At 39.4% G+C, this 17,217-nt stretch overlaps 1 protein-coding gene across 4 annotated transcripts in view; it reads left to right on the top strand.

The window, feature by feature from the left end:
• COL25A1 (collagen type XXV alpha 1 chain) overlaps window positions 1-16,117 on the top strand; it is a 159,620-nt gene extending 143,503 nt beyond the window's left edge. For all 4 annotated transcript variants that reach the window (XM_064450092.1, XM_064450091.1, XM_064450093.1 and 1 more), the window contains 4 exons: window positions 11-64; window positions 6,468-6,554; window positions 9,418-9,456; window positions 10,197-16,117. In XM_064450092.1, the coding sequence (XP_064306162.1) occupies window positions 11-64; window positions 6,468-6,554; window positions 9,418-9,456; window positions 10,197-10,199 (183 nt within the window). In that variant the 3' untranslated portion in view covers window positions 10,200-16,117. The remainder of the gene's footprint in view (window positions 1-10; window positions 65-6,467; window positions 6,555-9,417; window positions 9,457-10,196) is intronic.
• The last annotated feature ends 1,100 nt before the right edge of the window (window positions 16,118-17,217 follow it).

The raw sequence follows: 17,217 nt of genomic DNA, 5'->3' as shown, positions 1-17,217 counted from the left end.
GTTTTTATAGGGTTTCCCTGGTCCTCGAGGAGAAAAGGGTGATATAGGAGAAAAGGGAGAAAAGGTGACCACAGTGTTATTAACTGTTGCTTGATTCCTCAGGCTAGTCAGTTCTGTTGTTATGCTAGAAATTGTCCCACTAAAACATCTCTTTGTTTTCACTGTGTGCCAAAAGGCAGGTCACAGATACATTCTAAGCAAAATAATGAAAAACCATGAAAATTTATGGTCAGAGCTAGTAATATCAGGATGTCCCAAAGCACAGCTTGTTTTTAGGCTCATTTTCTCCAACCCATCCTATGCTTGTTGAAAATCCTTGTCAGCTTGAAATTTTTAATGACTGAAACATGTCATTGTGGTAGTAATTTTATACTGAAGACCCCAGCTCTGTGCCTTGGCAGTATTCACAGTATAACTGTTGATCCTAGTGTACCTGTACAAACTACCTGTCCCAGACCAAATGGATAAGGAGAGGTACTGTTTAAATTTTTTTTTTCAGCAATGTCTTATTTACAATTAAGTATTTAGTGATACTTGTGGATTGAAATTAAACCATATATGCTACCATTCTGGTAAACCAACTAGACAGTGATGTTAACAGAAACTGCCTAACTTCATTTTCACTCTCCAGACACAGTGACTTGGAAATATGTTTATTTAAAACCGATTTAGGACTAAATGTGTGCAGAGAAAGCTCATGACCAAATCTCCCCTGTTTATAACCAACACAGAGCCCAGCTGCTAAAATTCCTGAATTAGCACTCACGCCAAGACACTTAGTATAAAAGTCCATATATAAAGCAGGTGATATTTCTAGTTCAGACAACTGTTTTTGCCTCGGTGACACATACAGGGTTATACTAGGCTCATTTCTCATCATGGTATCTCAAACAAGAAGCAGGGTTAAAAAGTCACCATGGCTGTTTGAGTTCATTCCCTTTCTTTAATACTGTCAGGCAAAACACTTCCTAAGAATGCATTGATAAGGGTACCACGAAATTGGAGAATCCCAGGTTGGAAGTGACCTCAGAGATCATCTAGTCCAACCTTTCTAGGAAGAGCACAGTCTAGACAAGATGGCCCAGCACCCTGTCCAGAAAACTCTTGAAGGTGTCCAACATGGCCGAGTCAACCACTTCCCTGGGGAGATTATTCCAATGGGTGACTGTTCTCACTGTGAAAAATTTCCCTCTTGTGTCCAATTGGAATCTCCCCAAGAGCAACTTGTGTCCATCCCCCTTGTCCTCTCCGTGTGACTCCTTGTGAAAAGGGAGCCTCCATCTTCTTTGTAGCTGCTCCTTAAGTACTGGTACATGGTGATGAGATCCCCTCTGAGCCTCCTTTTCTCAAGGCTGAACAAACCCATCTCTCCCAGCCTATCCTCGTATGGCAGCTTCCCAGTCCTTTGATCATCTTGGTGCCCCTTCTCTGGACCCCCTCCAGCCTGTCCACATCCTTTTTGTATAGTGAGGACCAGAACTGCACACAGTACTCCAGGTGTGGCCTGACAAGCACTGAGTAGAGCGGGATGATGACTTCTTTATCTCTGCTGGTGATGCCCTTTTTGATGCAACCCAGCATCCTGTTGGCCTTCTCGGCCGCAGCAGCACACTGTTCGCTCATGTTGAGCTTCCTGTCCACCAGGACCCCCAGGTATCTTTCCCTTCTGTCCCTTGTTATATCGCCTATTTTGAGCTCAGATTTGACTGGTAAGGTACCAATTTTGCAGAACAACTGTTGCTTAAGCAGGTGTTCTATGAATATTATAAAGGCCGTGTCTGACCTGACAGAGTAATCACAATAATGGTGAGCTCTTGCTTTCCATCTAAGACAACAGGTTTGTCTGTCACAAGTGAACAGCCTTTCTTTTTGAGAGTAGAAATATGTAACTGGTAACTGCCAGCTCTGATAGAAGACTGGCAAAATGGCCAGCCTCTGCTAAGTGGGAGTTACAGTAGGTGCCAAATTGAATGAGCTTAGCAGTATGTTTTCATATTGGAAATCATTAGAAGGATTGTGTCCAGAAGTTTAAAGTAGGTTATTACCCCTCTCTAATGAATCCTGGTGAGGTTGCTTGAATACCACAGATGGTATTTTGAGCCTCACAGTTCAAGGAAAACTTGAGAAACTGGGAGAGGGAGAAGGCTACCAAGCTGGCAGGGGCCTGGGGCACACACAACCAATAGAAGACGTTGAAGGAGGTGGACTGGCTTAGTCTGACAAAGAGGAGGCCAAACTACTTGAAGGGGAGATACAAAGATGATGGAGCAAAACTCTTCTGGGTAATGGCAAATGGGAAAACACAGGACCACAAGCTGCTCCTGGGAGGTTCAGAGTGGCTATTAGGAAAACATTGCTCACTAGGAGGGCAGCACAGCATGGGGACAGTTTACCCAGAGCGGTGGCTGAACCACTGCCCATGGAGGACCGAAGGACCCGGTCTGGTCTGACCTGATTTAGGGTCAGGAATCATCCTGCTTAGGATGGAAGGTTAGACTAGGCAGCCTTCAGAAGTCCCTTCCAACCAGACCTTCTGAGTCTGTGTTTCCTTGTGCAGTTAGAGATAGGCAGACAAAATACAGCCATCAGAGCCTCAGAAGATCTCTGGAAGAAAAGCTGGAAAGCTGGTAAAACAGTTGTCTTATATAAATATGGTACATGAATATGGAACAGCTGAGATTCTTGCACTCAGAATGTAAAAATATTTTGATGTCCTAGAGTACAGCATGCTGCTTTTGGGCATTAGTTCATTATTCCCAGAGGCTGACTAAATAGCTCAAACACAGGGCCTCCAGTTGCGAGAGGGTGAGGGAATTGTGTGCGGGATTTGTGTGTGGCCCCAAGGCACGGCTAGGTCCTTTATTGAGTTCAGTTGCTATTCAGGCTGCCTGCGTAGCCTTGTTCTCTTGGGCTGCAGGACACATCTCCCAGGAAATCTAGTCCTCCGTCCCTCTAAAACTTCAGGAAAAGGTAAAATCTGTTTCTTGGGGAGAATGCATGGGATACAATACTTAGCAAGTCTGACAGATATTTCAGAAACCGTGTTGTCTTATGGACTTTCAGATTACGAGGATTGCCAGGAAGTCTGTAGAGTGAAAATGGAGATGGAATCTCTGCCTTAAAAATTCTCAGAATATTCAAAGAAAATTAGAAGGTAAAGGAAGGTCTTTCTTGGTGAAAAACCGGGGAAGATATAGCTGAGACGTCTTTGAAAGAGACATCTGTTACACAGTTTTGACACATTTTTTCCAGAAATGAGGGAATACTTGTATCTTGCAAGTAAACTGGTTTCACCAAAATTGCCTTGGCTGCATCAATAGTTCCTTTTCCCAATGGAAGGCTGACTCTCAAAAGACACAAAGTAACGCAATTGGTAGAAGCTTTCATTGTAACAAATTTTCTCCTTTCTGATGGTTATCTTTATGCAGATTACTAATTAAATATGACCAAATAGGTGTTACAGCACCTATTTCAACAGAGATAAACCAGCTTACAAGTTGAGGGTCTAGCTCATATTTCTTGGTTTTTAAATACTCCTTACAGTATTGGCTGTTAGACTGACATCACACAAGTTGAGATTAGTGAGTTTCTAGTTAAGAAGCGTCATTCAGATTGCATGGCAAGAAACCGTATCATTACTAACATTCTACTGAGAACCAGTGACATTCTTTTTTTTCATAAACATCCTATGATAGGCAGGGAATAAACCTTTACTTCTTCAGTTTGAGATGAGTCCTAAACTGATTATTTTTATTTTAGCCTGTCAGTAGTTCTGCTACAGTGAAAGCAAGTCAGTGTTTACATTATAATGTCTGCTTAACTTGGCTGTAAAAATAATTTTTTAAAGTGTTCTAGCTGTAATTACTCACAAAATTATAGTCCAGGAGCACTCAGCACAAAAAAAATGTTTGTACAATTGATTTTTGTATTTTCAGGTTGTATGAATAGGAAGAAAAAAATCCTTTTAAAAAGGAATAACCTTTAACAAAAAAGTAGAGATTGTGTTGTGGGGAGAGGGAGGAGAGGGGGCCCTGATCCCAAATGTGCAGTTGTGTCTCTTGTTATAAATATTGACAGAGGAGTGCGATGTATCACAGCAGTGGCTGGAAAGGCATCATCCTTTCCCCCTCCCACATTCTGCATTGATGAAAATCTGTGCATGTGGGGACTGGAGATTGTTCCAGCCGTAACGGTGTTACAGAAGTGCCACAAATCTGTGTTCCTCCAGGCACTGAGGAAGGGCAGGAAGGAATTTTTTTTTTAATCTTCATCAGATGTAGATTCTCCATATCTCCTGTGAATCTCTGTAGTCCAGGGTAAGGAGGTGAAGATTAAGAGACAAGAACTCAGTCCATGGAAAAATTAGTAAAGTACTCAGGAAATCCAGTCTATTCTCTACATAGATAACAGCTGCATTGGTTTCATTAAGATCATAGGTTTGCCCTGCGAAACTGAAAGTTTAAATAGTTATCTGCTGACTTGTAACACAAGTTACAGAAATGCCTGTACTAAAGATATAAAGAGTCAGAAACCAAACTGTACTGTCCATTTTCAAAATAATTTTTGGAGTATGTCCATGCTCCGCACTTGCATACACTCACAGCAGGTATATTGGTGTTACATCAAGCACAAATACCATGAAATTTGACCCTGAAATTGTTGGGCTTCTGTGCTATGCTGTCATGTTTGTAGGTTTAAGATGAAATCTTAGCCAGTTTACAGTTCCTGATGCGTGGGGATTTTTTTACATCACAGTCTTATAACTTGGTAAAGAAGGGTAATGTTTGGGTTGCTGTTTTCCTAAATATTATCCTGCAACTTTTTGGCACACAGAAAAAATGGACAAGAAACTTTGATCCTATTGTGTCATGAATGCAGTATGTTTGTTTATGGAAAAGATTTTTTAATTTCAGTGTATCAAGTATGCTATGATATTAAATGAATAATATGCTTCCCTTCGTGTTTGAAATATGATATAGCTAATTATTTTTTTTAATTTTGTAAAAGCGTTTTTTCTCTTTTGTTAATGGATTAAGTCTTTCTGTACTGGTGTGGAACTAGTTAAATGTCTATTTACTATGCTTCACCAAAATCCGTCTGTCTTTCCAAAGGGGCATTCCTTCCTTCTCCTTCTACCTTCATTCCTTACGATTCCTCTGTCTTTTTTACCCTTTTCCTCACAAATTAAATCCTCCCAACAGCCACAACCTCGCTTGCTGGTTCTCCAATGTCATACTAATTTTCCTATGACTATTTTTCCCATTTCTTTGTGATAATCCTGATTTACTCATCCTCCCTGCCCCATTTTTTACAATCCTAGTCCAATTTGTTTCATTTTTTTTAACAGAACCTTTTTTGATTTTTGTGAAATTGAGAGCAAACCTGAAACTCATTTACCATTGTGATCAACTGGTGTGAAATAAATTTTAAAATGAACTCTCTAAACATCTTATACTGCTTGAAGGTGAGGTCATCTTTGCAGGTAGCTTTGTTGAGGGGAGTCAACTCATTTCCATGAGCAATTAAAGCATTGGTAGTTTTACATTTAAAAAGAAAACTCAGTGTGAAATCCAAGGACTGAATTTTTGGTAAAATAAGTAGATGAAACATTGCCTGCAGTAGAGAAAACATTTAAATGTTGAAATATTTTTAAAAATAATCTAATTATCGCTTCTGATTACTCTGTGATACCAAGTGATTATGAAATTACTGGAAGTGTCATAGTACCTCTCCATCAAGCAGTACGAATGTTTTGATTCCTGTAACAGGGTTTGAAATGGTCGCATTTGGAGTGACAGGAGTGCACCCTCAGTGACGTCTGTGGGTTTCTGTGGACACCACTGAGAACAGGGTTTGTCCCAAGCTCCTACCAGAGCGCAAAAGGTCAGTTCAGCAAAGGATGCTCCAGGCCATGTTCGCCCTTGACACATAACACCTTGGAATTTTTAGAATTTAGGCAGAGACCAGCCATGCCTGTGAAGCATCCGTGCCACGGGTCTTTCTTAGAGAGACTATGCTGATGTACTCTGCTCTCGCAAAGTTGCTTCCGACCAGTGAAGTATCTTCTAGGGAAGCTGACAAATTCAGCTTAGTGTGCACGTGCACTTCAGTACTATCACTTGGAACAAATAGGAGGCCTCTTATTTTGGACTGCGGATTGGGGGGATTTGCAGATTTGCCTCTGTCTCAAGAAATCAATGATTTCAAGCCCTGTTCTAGGATTCAAAACATTCATACTACCGATATGAAATATCAACAGAAACTAATACCGACTGATTGTAGTTCTCGCTTGTGATCATATAATTTATTTTTCCACATAATGCACCATCCAAACCAGAACACAGTGGTAAGTGTCCTTTCAGCTCTCCATTGGCTTATAAAGAAAAGAACAAACTTTTAAACCAATCTTTCTTTATTTTTTTTCCAAAAGAATGAAACTTGTTTTATCCAAACCATTGTATCCACAGGGGGAAAAGGGAAAGAAAGGCAAAAAGGGGCCTAAAGGGGAGAAAGGAGAACAGGGTGCTCCTGGATTAGATGCACCTTGCCCATTGGTACGTGTCACTTGTGTATTGGAAAATTGATAGTCCTGCTGTAGACTGATGGAATAAGAAACGAGGGGAGAGGAACAAGCACGAGCTACTGTGTCACCTGTTGCCCTTTGTTAATGCAGCCTTATCTCAAGTTCTGGCAAACTCTGGAGCAGACTTTGTTTGTCAACATCCTAATTTGGTTTAAAGCACCAGACTTAATAACTTCAAGCTAAATTTGTGGGGTTTGTTGGTGGTTCGTTTCATTATTTTCTGCCAAACATATTGGAAACGAACCAAATTTGGGATGTGCCAGAGTCAGTGCCCCACAGGTTGAAATCACACCATGGCAGTCAGCTTGCTCCTCTTGCCTCTCTGTTGTTATTTGTTCACTCCAGCTAAGTCGATACTGAAGGCATTTCCTTGACAGTAACATTGCAAGTTAATCTTTACAAACAGGGATTCCGTGGAATTAAGGGGGAAAAAGGGGAGCCAGGCCAGCCTGGCCTGGATGGGCTGGATGCCCCTTGCCAATTGGTACAGTATTTCTCTTTCCTACCAACCCTGCATGTGGTTCCTTTGTTTGTGGTCAGCCATTCTCAATGTAAAGTAATGTTTTTCTGAGCTGACGTTACATTATTCATGTAACACATGCATGTGCATGAACAAGCCAGCTGCTTCAGTGATCATAACCGCAGTGAGAGAACACACCTTTTCGTTGACACCTTAAACCTAACACTCAGCCCTTTGCTCCCACGTGACATGGCAATTTATAAGTTTGTGTCCTTCCTACATTCTCCCTCAGAATCACTGGTTTGTTATTTTCCTCACAAAATACCTATTGCCTTACTCACCCTGAACGCAAGTCTTTCTAGAAATCCAGCACAATGTCCACTTCTAATCAAGTCTGATGACTTCTCTCTGCACTGGCTCAGTTCTTCACCCTAGCCTGTCCCAGAGCTACTCTGCACCCTGGACGTCCTTTCAAATCTATGCAGTCTTAGGTGCATGTTTTGAGGATTTGGCCCAAATGAGAGTCATGTACAGAACAATGTAAATATTATTTCTAAAATCAAGTCATGGGTTTCCAGTAAGCCAAGCTGGAACCTGATCTCCCAGACCTTACACAAGTAATATTTTTGGTGTCTGGCCTGTTCATAAAATAATATTCAAACAGATCTGGAAATGAAAAGCTGACCTGAGGTTTGTAAGAAGATAACAGTCTGCAGCCCAAACCCTCACTGTCTTTGTTATTTAACGTCCTCAATTTAATGGTCTTACCCTTGGAACTTACCTTCCTGAAATACACACGACACTCCCCACCCTATGTTAGCATGAATTCAAGTTCCCACCTATACTAAAATGTTACTTGTTCACCCTCTCCCTTGTACCAATCTGGCAACAGTGATTTTTATTTAACGGCAAAGTAAGTTTAAATTCTTTTCCATTTAAAAAAAAAAAGAAAAAAGAGCAGTACGTACACATTTCCTAAAGATACAAGGAAGATTTTCTTTTTAACTGTTCGCAGTAAAATTTGATCTGCATGTTCTGATATCGTTTGGTGGTTAAGCACGGTTCTCTAAGGTGAATGTTAAATTAAGTAGCTTTTATTTCAACTATAGCACTTCTTATTTGAATTCAATGGATTTTAATCTTAAATATGTAGTCCATTAAGATTATTCCATAGCCCATTTTGTTTGCTTCCAATTAATGGTAACCATATCTCATATTTTGTTGGGGATAATCAAGCATGCATTTGTAATTTAAAAATGTTTCTCTGTCTCTGTATTATCATTTATATCTGGAGTTTCATTAACCATCGCTGATGGATGAAAAATATTCTGTTCATAGGTAGTTACTAGAAAAAGCTGCTAAGCAAACAGCACTGTTTCTTGCTTTAAGCAGCAAGCCGGTCCCATCAGATTACATGCAAGCACATTCAAAACTTCTCATTAACCCTTCTCTTCACATGTAAATTCACATAATAAGTATTGTTATTCTATATTCTAAAAAATGTCAAGGCCTCATCTTTTTTTCTGCTCATGTACAGTCTAGTAACATGATACGTGCTCCTAATTCTGAGCATGCGACTCTGGATAAGGCCTGTATAGCCATGTAAGTTGAAATTAGTTCCATGAAAACCAGTATGACTGTGATGAAAAGCTGGCTCTGATCTTACTGGATGCATGGAGATATGCGAAAGTAGAGTGGTGGCAGAAAAGAAAGGGGGTGACTCTCACTAACGTAAGAAGAAATTAGACGGCCATATTGTCCATGCGATTAAATAATCAGTGCTGCGGTACTGCCCTGCTCCCACCACTGATGTTTTCTTCCAGTGTACCTACCACCTGAGATATGTTCAGGCCTTAAGATTTTGCTGCTTCGTTCAAATGCTAAGAATGAAAGTGAACAGAAAAGATCCTGCTCAAATTTGAGTCTTGCTATCTTATCATCATGTTAACTTTGTACGAAGGGCCATGAAACACAATACCCTCCAGATAAAAGTGATAGTATTTTTTTGCTCATTGATCTTGTACATTCAGCTACAGATTGTTGTGAATAACAGATTATATTTAAAATAATATGCAGCCTGAGCTCTAACAGCAATAAGAAAACTGCTGAAGATGTTCTAATGGTTTAGGGAAAAAACAAATCTTTATGGCAGAGAGGGGCACGTGTGGATTTATAGTCTAAACCTTCTCTCCTGTGGCTTTTCTTTCACCTTGAGAACAGAGAGGAAATAAGTTAGGAACTGGTAGCTACTTAGATAAAAAGTCAGAGCTGCTTCAGCTGTTCTAACAGATATTGATGGAATATATATATCCTATCAAACATAACTATGCTCTTCTCTTTTTTTATTTTTTTTTCCTCCCTCCCCCTGGAACAGGGTCCCGATGGATTACCAATGCCTGGCTGTTGGCAAAAGGTAGGATGGGCAGAGGTTTTTTCTTTTCAGGGGCAGTACATCCTTGGCACACAGAAAAGCTTGTCACCATCATACTAGCCAGTATCAGGATATACTTCAGAGCCTCTTAGACAGATGTACACAGCAACATGAAATAAGACCTCTCCATGAGAGTGGTTGGTGTGGTGAGGTTGTAATACATGTAGAAGTAATAACTCACCGAGGCAGTACTGTAGGAACAGGTGGCATTAGAATTCTCTTTCATATGAAGTCCCACACATCCTTTGGTTTCTGCACATGATCACTGCTTCCCATTCTTTATAGAAACCCACGGATATGGCATTTTTGTCAAATATTTGTATTGATCTATTATGATATTATTTTTCTGGGACACCTAGAAGAACAGTGCATCCTGCACTTCTCTTTGCCTTACCTCTCTGTTCTTCAGTACGTTCTCCTGGTTGTTACATTGCATGCCAATGTTAACTGGCAACATTATTTTAGTAAAGACTTAACCTAGACAGTGCTAGATTAAAAAAGATAGCATTCAGAATAATGTAGGTGGAGTGATACTGTCATATAATACATTAGAAAACATAAAGCATAAGTGAAATCCTGGGTGCATTTATCTTTGAAAAATAGCTGATGCTGAGGAATAACTATCTGTATTTGCAACTCTGCCATGTCTGTGTATTTGGAATAGAAATCTGAAATATTGATTTACTAATTTCATTAATCTGTATCTCTTTTTGTCTCTGCAGTGATGAATCTAACCTTACAAGCATGAAGTTGTGTATATAGTGCTCCACCTTTTGTATTTATAGTTGAAAACTGAAAATTCGATTTTACAAGTCTGAGATATGTTTACATGTAGCTGCTTCTACTTGTTTGCAATAGTCCGTGTGTACATCTTTTTTCCACTTACATCTGCAGTTAGATAATGTATAACTGCAGGGTAAACCTGCAAAGAGCAAAGATTCTCTCTCTAATGAGAGAGAGATCTTGATACAATGATCAATAATAGAAATCTGATTATCTCTGTAAATTCTTTATATTTTTGCTTGTGGACCTGCATGGACAATGAGTGCCATGAACTAGTTTACAAGAAATTGTGACCAAATAAGAGCAAACTGCTATGAAATGTACTGTACCAGCTGCCGTTGGAGTTTACTGACTTGGCTTCCATGTCCATCTTAAACACTTCACTGATTCATGCCACTATATCTGCTTGTACGGACTAAAAGCATGAGTTTGTGTGCCAAACCTGCTTGTTGTGTGATCATGTCACGTGCTAAATGGCTGCTCACGGTGACCTTTGATTCCAGCTTCTGAATTGTTTCCTTTTGTCATCTCAAGGGAGTCACACCATGGCTTATTGCTAAAAAGAGATAAACCACAGGAGGATAGAAAGAGGCCTTGAATTTTTGGGAAATAGAGTTCCAGCTGCAGGTGGATGGCTTCCAGCCTTGCGGGTCACCTGGCCCCTTTGATCAAAAGGGGTCCTGCCTGTTAATCAGCATCAGTTTGCCTTGCACTGCTCACGGTCGTGAAGACATTCACGATAGGCCCTGTCGAGTCCTTAATCAAGAAGGAAAGAAGTTTGAAGAAGAAACCAGACTTCTCTGTGGGTTGTTTGAAAAGGTTACAGTGGTGCTGCAGGGATCATTTCATGGCAGACACCGCCTGAGACCAGAAGCTTCTCAACCTTACTCAAGGATGGACAGACCATGTGCTCTGCGTGTTGTATTTTGGGACTGCTGGAGGAAGAAGCATTCTTGAGGTGGGGATGAATCGGAACATCCTCCAGAGGAGGAGGATAACGGAACTGACCAGAGATGTACGTACCGTGGTGTGGTTTTCAGGTGATTCAGTTTAAATTACACAAAACTAGCTGGACTTCTCTGCAGAATTTTGGAAGCTATGGTTAGTTTGGTTTCCTTTTCCCGTAACTTTTGCCATAAAGGATCCATTTCAATAATCTGTTCAACATTTGTGATGATGGCATTGAAGAAAATGCTTCAAGCCATGTGTTCATCTTGTTTCAGTATTAACAGTTTTTTATTTCAGAGTCTTTGAAGCCTTTAAGTCTAAAAATGAAAAGAGTTTATTTTTGTGTTTCACAGACTGATTTATTCATCTTGTTCTTTTTCTGCTGTTACAGTGACCTTAGTAGATGTTATTACTCAAAAAACATTGGAGAGAAACAAGTCTGTGTGATTACCCCTGCACACTTGTCATCGCACTACACTGTTAAAGGTGTCGATATTTCTCCATTATTTCTGTCCAGATTACTAGCTTTCTAGGGAAACACTGGCAAAGTTTTGCTTCTCCACTTTTTTTTTTTTTTTTAATTGTAGAAATACCTAATTTGTGCACATTTGTAGTTTTTGCCTGAGGCATTTTTTCCGATTTTGAGTCTTCATATGGTGCACTGTAGTTAGTTTGAGAAACCAGTTCATGAGAAATGGTGCCATATTTGGCAGATGGAAATTCTTTTTATATCACTTCCGTTCCTAGTGTATAGTAGGACGATCACAAACTTTTTTAGTTACTTTCTGAGAGTTGTCTTTCATATGTAGACCAAAACTAAAGTTGAGGAAGACAGCCTGTCTCCATCCATGTGTGGGCACCTTGCCCTTCTTGGAATGCACATTTTTCCTTGCTCCATCATTTCTAAATCATGTGAAGATGGGGACCTACTGTGGTTGCACTTTCCATATTGCTTCACAATCTCAGATCAATGGAAATGCCACTATAATGCGATCTTTCACTTTGCTACATTTTTATTGTCATTTTGGTGTATCAGAGACGAAAACAGCTTTTCAAGGGGGGGGAAATCTTCCACAGATTTTTAAAACTAAAAATTAATTTAGTGGCCTCCATCTAGCAGTACCTTACTAATAAAAACAAAATTCCAACACTATATAGGTACACATATATACTGAATATATATATTTACTGCTCAATTCTATCTTTCCAATAGTGAGAAATAAACAAGTGTTCACAGATACGAGGAAAAATGGTTTTCTTTGCTTAAATTTTCAGAGGTGCAAGTATCAACCTGTTTGAATAATCATGATTATAATATAGTAAAAGCCTTCCCATGGCATAGACTGAATATAAAATGTTAACGAGCAGAGTGCTATGGCAGTAATGTGAATGAGGGACTTTCCAGAAAGGGGGCAAGAGGAGCACCGTGCAAGCCCTCCAGTTTGCCAGTTTTAGTCTGCTTGTTTAAGCAGCACTATCTCAAAAACCAACAGGCTGAGGAGCAAGCTGCCCGCCAAACAGAAATGAGTCTCTTATACCTATGTCCTGACTTGGCACATTTGGCTAAGTATAGTGTAGATGTGAAGATTAGAAGTTGAACATTTTTATAAAATATCAAATACTGGCAATCATACAGTAAGCTTAAATATTTTTTAAATGTCCCTCAGAGTATTCAAATGCAAAATCAAGTAGGATGTTTATTATCTGGCTAGATGTTTTAGCAATTGCATATTGAGAGTGTCCACCAACACAACTCATTTAAGAAATAACAAGATAAAGAGCTATTAAATGCATGCTGTCATTAGCACTTTCATATTTTAAAAACTTGTATATCTATATTTTTAAACTGCCCTCATAGCATCCATTTCTGTATGCATCAGTAAAGCTATCAGAAGCTTCCTTCATGATTTCTTCATTCAGGAAGTAATAATAGACACTATTGTTAAACGTTAGTCAAAACTCAATTCTCCTTTAACTCCCCGACACTGAGACCCTGCTAAAGAAACACTTAGGCACCTTTGTTCGCTTTCTTTTCTGTCTTGTAAGGTAGTTTCTGTATTTAATTGCCGCTAAGTAGGAATAGGGTTCCCCCCCAAAAAAATAATTTCTTTAAGCTTCTGTTTTGTTCAATATCATGAAAGGTTCATTCCATTTAAATGGCCATGGGTGAACAGCAGGCAAAGAATTTAATCTGACAGGCTAAACTACATACATAGATTTGAAATTAATATTTGCACCTCAAAGATTGACTTGAAATGAAACCTAACAGTATTTAGCAAATTTCCGTGTTCAGTACAAGAAAAAAAAAATAATTGGGTTTAATATTTCATCAAGAAAAGCACCCTGTGAAGACTTGCAACGTGTCTGTTTTGTTTAAAAAGCAACTATTTTTTGTGCTTGTATATCTTTTTTCTTTTGATGGCAAAGCTACGGTTTTAACCACCCGTGTGTTGTTGTACCTTTTAGTAGCATTCCTCCAAATAGATATGATTTGTTTTGTTTAGTTTGTGACAGGAACAGTAGTTCCTCTACCAGTCTTTTCAGTTGTAGAAACGTGTAGTGGTATTAGCCTACGCAGTTTCTATACCCCTGGCTTTTTCAGGTGTGATTAATTCTTGTTTCTTTGAGAGTTTTCAGTATTTGTTTCATACCAAGTTTTGTAATCATCTGTTACTCTGGTGTATTATAACCACATTGTGCAGAAGTCCTGCTACAGAAGCAGCAAGTCTTTTAAGCACTGTATGGAATATGTCTGACATACATGGTCCTTGTCTTCATATTCATAGATTAGCTATGGGGAATCTTTCTTTCAGGACGCTTTGGACACCTTTTTATTTTTCCCTGAGGTAAAGCATGAAACGTTAATTCATGGAACAATGGTACAATGTATTTTTTTGATTTATATTTTTATTTATTGCTGATTTTGATGTCATGTTCTGATAGTGTAGCAAGGCAGAATGACACTCTTCATCCAGCTGTTTTTATATATTCTTTTAGTCTACCTTATAAGAGGTATGAATGAGTTTCAGAATGATCAAATCCATACACCTGCACATGTGTAAAGTATAGAGTTTAAAAAGGGATAATTCTTAAGATTGATGTACAGTGAGGGAAGTTAGCATTGGCTCCACTGAGTGTTACACTCATGGAAGAGTGCACGTGAGCATCAGTTACGCCAGCAGAAGAGGCGATGCAGCCCCAAACGAGACGAGCAGACCTTTGGTCCTTGTGGGAGGGTGGTGCTGCGTAAGGCTGGGAGGCGCATCAGATGTGGTTCAGATCCTGGATCCTGTTGGGGTTTGGAGAGGGTTGTCCCACTGACGACCACAGAAGCAGGATTGTAACCCTGGGCTCAGCCATGCAAGGCTCTTCACTGGCCGTGCCTCCCTTTCCCCAGCCATGAAACGGGGAGAGTGATGCGTCCTTCCCTTGCAAAGCGCTTTGAGACGTGCAGCAGGAAGGACCCAGGCGTCGTGCTTAGTAACAAGGGGAATATTATCAACTTCATCGGTGGGGTTTTGTGTAAATCAGGACCACTTCAGTGAGTAAAAACTGCAGAGATACTCCCAGTCTATTGAATGTGATGGAGATGTTCAAGACGTGCAGAAGTTGACCTTTCCTTTTAGATTTCCTGATCTCTGCTGCTTGACCCTCTTGAATTACATTTTAAAATCTCGGTATTTTACCTAATGAGAGACTTAAATTTTCACACTAGAGTCACACAAACACTAATATCTGCAAATAAAGTACCCAAAAGAAAGTCTCAGTATTAGCCATTGCAAAAAAATTATTCTATTTCAGTGAACAGAATTAAAACTAACTCCTGATTATTTTTTTTTTCTTTCTGCAACTTGCTTTTATGGATCCAAATGTTGCCGTAATGTACAAATGAAGGTTTTCTTGCACCCTCTGTTATTGAAGTATTTTACATGGTGGTTGGATTCGTTAAATGTTAGAAACAAGTGCCTGCCACCATCATTTCTGACAGAATTTGAAAAAGGTACTCCGCAGCACAAGTGGAGTTTGTATTTGAAAAAAGGATTTGGAGTGTTGTTTTTGTTTCATTTTGTTTTAAAATGCATCCAATTGTCAATGCTGCTTGGAAATTGAATTTTCTTTGGAAAACAGGGGGCCTTAACTTAACCTGGGACCGTTAGTGTTTTACTTGTTTCTATTTAAAAAAGAAATTGTATGAATTTCCCAGATACCATTGGTACTTGCACACTTCTCTGAAGTATTATGAAGAGTTGGGTTGGTGGAAGAATGTTTTACATATTGTTAACATATATGTGGATATTCTTATATTATTGTACATGTTTGGGAAAATATCACACAACTTTAAAAATGTTACTAAGATGTATGTATCTGACTTTTTCCTTTGGAAAATATTATATATTTTTATTTGTATTTTTTACTTTTTTAAGTTCATCTATATGTGCCGTTATTTTTGTATTGCAAATGGTCTCATAAATGCAGTAGAAGAGCTAAAAATACAAAGAAAAGTAATTTGGCAAGGACTACAATGCTTGGGGGGAAAAACACATGGGTCGGTATCATATTATCAATACTAGGAATATTTTGAGTGTCTTAGCACTGTAAATATGTCACGAGACCTTTTTTGCCGAGTAGTGTAAAGAATTGCAAGGTGTTAATCACCCATTTTAATTTGTTATTAATTACCACTTTCTTGTGGCCTCTGGTCCTGACTTAATTGAACCCGATCAAACAGCATGCTTTTGTTTTTATTATTAAAATTTCTCCTTGTTTTTCAGTTGAATACTGTTTTGTTTTCTTTCAGTTTTGTACTTCGGGTTTTGTTTCTTGCTTGTGAGAAGTTGATCTTCAGAATTATTTTTACACTATTTATGATTTATTTTCATAATGTAAAAAGTGTGTAATTATTAAAATATTAATCCAACCATTGGTGCCGATTTTGCAGAGTTATAAAGTTCTTAGTGTTGGTGCAAAAAAATTGTTCTAGTCTGTCTGGGTTGGAAGAAGCGTGTGCTGCGTTGTGCCAATCTGTAGCCCGAGAGATAGTGGAGGTCGTGTCAGTCAATATTCACTTTCACACAAAAATCAGGGCCTTTGCTACGTGTTCAGCTTTCCCACAGCATGCAGTAAAAATCCCGCCTTGCTCTTCCTATTCTTAATATGTCTTTTCCCTTCAAAGACGAGTCCATTCAGTCATCTTTTCTAAACAGGCAGCACAGGCTATGGGCATCCACAAAAGTGAGGAAGGAAGAAGGTTTGCTGCAAACCTTAAAGCCTTTCCTTGCTCTGGAGAAGCTGCGTATTAACCAGAACTCGGAACTATTGCTTAGGGAAGTTCACAGGCATCCTGGGATCCAAAGAAATAAAGCTGAAAATCACCACTCTCACCTTTCTGTAATACTGAAGGTGAAAAGTAAACCTGAACTGGTGAGAAATAAAGATGTGTGCAGGCAGTGTCACGAGTAACAGCGCAAGGTAGAAAATGTAAAGGTCCGTTTTACCACAAATCCAGCTTATTCAGAAAAGATGGAGCATAAAAATTATTGAAAACTGGTGTATTTTCAAGCATCCTGGTCTATGAAGACACATTTTTGCAGGAGTTTCCTTGAACAAAGGACTTTTTTTGAAAAATAAAACGTTGGGCAGCAGCTATAATCTCTTCAAAGCATTATTTAAATGTTTGGGTTTTCTAAATCCCAAAATATTTCAGACAAACAAAACACTCCCCATTGTTTCCCCTTCCTTCACCTCAAAAATGTAGTCACTCTAGGCTAAGAGAGAGAATGAGCACCGTGGGGGTTTGACCTGTACTCTTTAACTCTTGGTAATCTCTATAAATGCCTGTTAATCTCATCTAGCTCTGTTTCAGACTCCTGGGGGGACTAAAAACAGCTTTGTTCCCAGCTTCCCAGATGAGGTGCTTAGAGCCGAACGTGCCCAGCATCCCCAGGGAAGCGCCCGACGATGCCGAGAGCAGGTGCTGCTCTGCCATGCGGCGCGTGCGGCCCCGGGGGCTGC

This window comes from Phalacrocorax carbo, chromosome 4, assembly GCF_963921805.1.
Source record: "Phalacrocorax carbo chromosome 4, bPhaCar2.1, whole genome shotgun sequence".
Lineage (NCBI taxonomy): Eukaryota > Metazoa > Chordata > Aves > Suliformes > Phalacrocoracidae > Phalacrocorax > Phalacrocorax carbo.
The sequence above is the reverse complement of the archived record's forward strand: the minus strand, read 5'-3'. Positions and strand labels throughout refer to the sequence as shown.